A 4513-nucleotide genomic window follows, 5' to 3' on the forward strand; every position below is an offset into this window, starting at 1 on the left:
TGCTGACTGCCTTTAATCACGCTATACTTTGCCAAATAGTAATAAATCCTATCCCTCAGATTTATTTCCAAAACATAGCTGACCACAGACGTAAGACTGACTCGTCTGTAATTGCCAGGGATTTCCCTGTTACCTTTCTTGAAAAGGGGTACAACATTCGCCTCCTTCCAATCCTCCAGTACGATAATCGCAGTCTTTTTCCCAGGGTGGTAATACCAAAGGTTATCGGGGGAAAAAAATGGGAGAATGAAAAAAAGAATTGATCATCACTGATGGAAAGGCAGAGCAGACGTAATGGGCCGAATGGGCTAATTTCCGCTTTCATGCCTTGTCTTATCTTATCTCATCTCAACTTAACTTATGTTACCTTACCTCATCCATGTTCCCGTCCTAAACTGTTGCAGTCCCTTGTGTGTGTTGTATGGACACTCAATGCAGTGTCGTTCGGGAGGGATATCCCTCAGCTTGACTCCGGTGACACTGAAGGAGCAGCTGATGTTGCGCCAAGTCGGGATGGTGTGGTATTGATCGCAGGGGAGCTTGCAGGAGGTGGTGTTCCCTTCTGTTTGCTGCCCTTGCTCTCCTCGATTGCAGTAGCCTTTTATTCAGAAGAGACTTGGTGAATTTTGAATGTGCATCCTGTGGATAGTACGCACTACTGCAACTGAACATCGACTGTGCAGGGAGTGTGTGTTGACGTTGCCTTTAGCAGGCGCTTTCCCTCATCCTTCTAGTCGGGGGGAGAGATGGCCGGACTGGAATGTACTCTTGGAGAAACCTTGGCTGTGCGTCTTGTCGACAGTACACATTGCTGCCGCTGTGCCTCGGTGGTGGAGGGAGTGTTTGTGAAGATGGAGATCAGAGTCTCGATCGAGCAGGGGAGGGGGCGTGTTTTGTTCTGCATTGTGTTGAGGGTCTTCAGTGTTGTCAGAGCTGCCCCCCCCCCCCCCCTCATCCAGGCAAGTAGGGAGAATTTCATCAAACTCCTGGCTCATGCCTTGTCGACAGCGGGAGAGGCTTTCAGGGAGCGAGAGGGGGAATTTGAAGGGAATTACTCGCTGCAGGATTCCCAGCCTCTGATCTGCTCTTGTAGCCACAGGACTGACATAGGGTTGGGTTCAGTTCAGATTCCGCTCAATGGTAACCACCAGGATGTTGATAGTGGGGGGGAGGGGAGGGGTGATTCAGTTATGGTAACGCCATTGAACGTCAAGGGGATGATGATTAGATTCTCTCTCAATGGTACTCCCAGAATGTTGATAGTTGCAAGGGATTCAGTGATGGTAAAACCATTGAAAGTCAAGAGAGTGATGGTTAGATTCTCCCTCAATGGGAACACCAATGGTGTTTTTCCTGTGGGGATTCAGTGATGCACATTGCATTTTTACGACAAGTGACCATAGTTTGAGTCTCTCTCAATGGTAAATGACAGATTTTGATGCTGGGCCAGTCAATGATCGGGAAAACATTGAACACATTGGGATGAAGCTTGTATCCCCTGCTATCAAATTAGCATGAACACAGTTCAGGTTGACACCCCCACCCCAAAATGCATACTCCGCCCTCTCAGAAAGTTTCAAGTTTTGCAATGTGGTCTTACTGATTAAAAAGCAAGTCATTTTATTTCCCACAGCGAATCAAATGGTTCTCTTTTATATGCGTTTCAGTCACCACCAGCAATGACTGAACAATAGATCCCATTCAGGAAGCATGGAATCATGTGTTCTTGTGTATTGTGCGCCAGATCCAAGCAGGGATGACCTCCTCTCCTCAGAGATTCGCCACATTTCCTACCCTCAGTGACCCTCACACCGCCGCCCCCAGACCGACTGAGTTAACTTTCAACTAAAGTGTGTTAGAATTAAAAACAAAATGCAAGATTCATAAGGTGTTAACCCAGCCTGTTTGTTTCAATGACTGGAATTAATCCCAATCCCTGCGGATCCTAACTGTGCCTTTGGAGATTTCACAGCCTTGTTTATGTTAGCAACATCATTTGATGGTCATGCACATATTGTCAACGGGAACATCACGTCAGACATTAACAGAAATCATCTTTTAGAGAGACAGGGGCAAGAGCCCGATCCGACAGTAATAGACTGAAGTGTTCCCTCAATGGAGTCAAACCTGAGATCAATAGATGGGAATCTCACAGCATTGGGACGGAGTATATCCTGGGCGTATTATATGCTTGAACATTATAATGGCTTCCTCCCATTATCCTTATCCGATCGGATATATTACATACTGCTGATCGCTCAAGCTGGCTACTATCCTGTCCTGGCTGCAATTGGAGTTCCTGGTGAGTATATCTGCCTCCACTATTAACACTGGAAATTATTCAGAAATGTATGAAAGGTGTTGAAATTAAATATCTTCTGTATACTGCTGTCACATTCTCATGACAAAGCACACCTTTGTAAACCCAAGTTTACACAGCATTGACATTCACTTTCTGTATGCTGGTCTCAATGTGACCCTGAGGTCGAGTAAATTCTCCCATTCTCATGATCGAGTTTTGTGGTGCTCCTTAATTGCAGATTTTTCAGATCCCAAAATGTAAAGTTTAATTTATGAAAAATGTTGTTCCAATGCATTGTCTCCCATCTGCAGCCAATGGACAGACTCAGTCATGTCAGGGCTGGATAGAGTAAAGTGTTTCAAAATGTCAACTATTACTCCATCAAACTGTTAAGCTTGCACTGATTCTGAATGTATATCAATATTGTGTTTTCTCGTTCCTCACAGTTAACGTGATGACGATTCTCATTATGTCTCGGGGAAAGTGTGGTCTCTCTAAGTGTATCACTCGTTACCTGGTGGCCATGGCAGTTGCGGATCTTCTGGTCGTCATACTGGACCTGATCTTGAGACAGATCCCTGCTGTATTTCGGGAACGCTTCTCCTTCATGTTTCACATCCCTGTGTGCAATATACACGCTGTCCTGCTTTATGCAGTCACTGACTGTTCTGTCTGGTTCACTGTCACTTTCACCTTTGACAGATTTGTGGCCATTTGTTGCCAGAAAGTAAAAACTAAATATTGCACTGAGAAAACAGCCACTGTTGTTCTGTTAATAGTGACTGCGTTGAGCTGCTTGAAGAACATTTTCTGGTGTTTCATGTTGACAGAATGGTATCAACTTCAGAACATGCCTTGGTTCTGCCGTGTTGTAACTGATGTCAGGTATTCAAAGGCTTGGGTTGCAATTGAATTTCTCCATCACATTCTAACGCCATGTGTCCCATTTGTCCTCATCCTGATGCTCAATGCATTCACCGTCAGACACATTTTGGTGAGTAGCAGAGCCCGCATGAGACTCCGGAATCGCAGCAAGGGGGAGAGTCCCAGAGACGCAGAGATGGAGAGTCGAAGGAAATCCATCATTCTACTGTTCGTCATCTCTGCTAACTTCATCCTGTTATGGTCAATGCTAATGCTGATTTCTATATATACCCGAATGATATTTTTTGCACGAGTGACTATACATATACCAGACTTTGTGCAAGAATTGGGATTCATGTTGCAGTTACTGAGCTGCTGCACCAACACTGCAATTTATGCAGTGACCCAAACTATGTTCAGAAGGGAGTTGAAGAATGTGGTGAAATATCCCTTCACCCTGCTTGTGAATGTCATGAAACGATGAGGAGGCAGATGCATTTGCATCAGCGGAGCACAAGACCTCTGATTCCAGAGAAACGTCAATTCTATATTTGTTTGTGATGACCGTAAGCAGCAGAACCGCTGAGCACCCAGACTGACACCTGGTTCCATAGAACACGTTTTGAATTGCTTTTCGTTTTCACTGAGATGACTCTGAATGAAGCGGTCAGACAATGCAGATATTTTAAACCATGAAGCGAAGTTTATTGGTAAAATAAATTAAGTTAAACAGTTGAAACAAATCTGTTATATTAAGATATGAGCTTGAAGATATTTAGACACAGATGTGAATAAAATCTCATTGCAGCTTTAGCACAGGACACAAAACACCCACCAAGACTGTACCCAAACCAACTATCACACAACACTCATCATTGAATCTGTGTATCAGTACCTCAGTAGGTATAACTCATTTATGCTTTCAACTTTTGAATACAACTGTAGACAGCTTTTTTCTCCATGTTGTACACATGACCGTCAATGTACTCAGTTCTAAAAGGTGATCTCTCCAGGGTTTTAACTCAACGCTTCTACTGATGACAACCATCAACTCTTCAGTATATGATAATTAATTATTGAATTAGCTTTATTGTCACATGTACTCAAATGCGCTCCGGTGAGGAGTTTATGAGTCACCACATACATACCTACAAAGGTACCGAGGTACAGCTTTTCTGAGTGATAACATTAGTTACTGAAATCGGGTATTACAGGAACAGTGTTCATGTTACGAGTGTATGTTGGGATACTTGACCAAAACCTGTTTGCTGAAAAAAAAAATGTGTGCGTCCCTCTGCAATTGCACGTAACAGATATATGGGCAAAACTAACCTCAGGCAGGAAACA

The 4513-nt window shown here is 43.8% G+C and overlaps 1 protein-coding gene across 1 annotated transcript; it reads left to right on the plus strand.

Annotated features, from left to right (window-relative positions):
* Nucleotides 1-2115: 2115 nt before the first annotated feature.
* On the plus strand, nt 2116-3883 carry LOC148138240 (putative G protein-coupled receptor 139). Its single transcript, XM_087981901.1, has 2 exons — nt 2116-2302; nt 2749-3883. Exons 1-2 carry the CDS (start codon nt 2116-2118, stop codon nt 3648-3650), a joined length of 1089 nt encoding a protein of 362 aa, XP_087838027.1. The 3' UTR covers nt 3651-3883.
* The last annotated feature ends 630 nt before the right edge of the window (nt 3884-4513 follow it).

Source organism: Chiloscyllium plagiosum, unplaced genomic scaffold, assembly GCF_037043375.1.
Source record: "Chiloscyllium plagiosum isolate Xiang-an unplaced genomic scaffold, Cpla_swu_hap1 HiC_scaffold_41, whole genome shotgun sequence".
NCBI classification, from domain to species: domain Eukaryota; kingdom Metazoa; phylum Chordata; class Chondrichthyes; order Orectolobiformes; family Hemiscylliidae; genus Chiloscyllium; species Chiloscyllium plagiosum.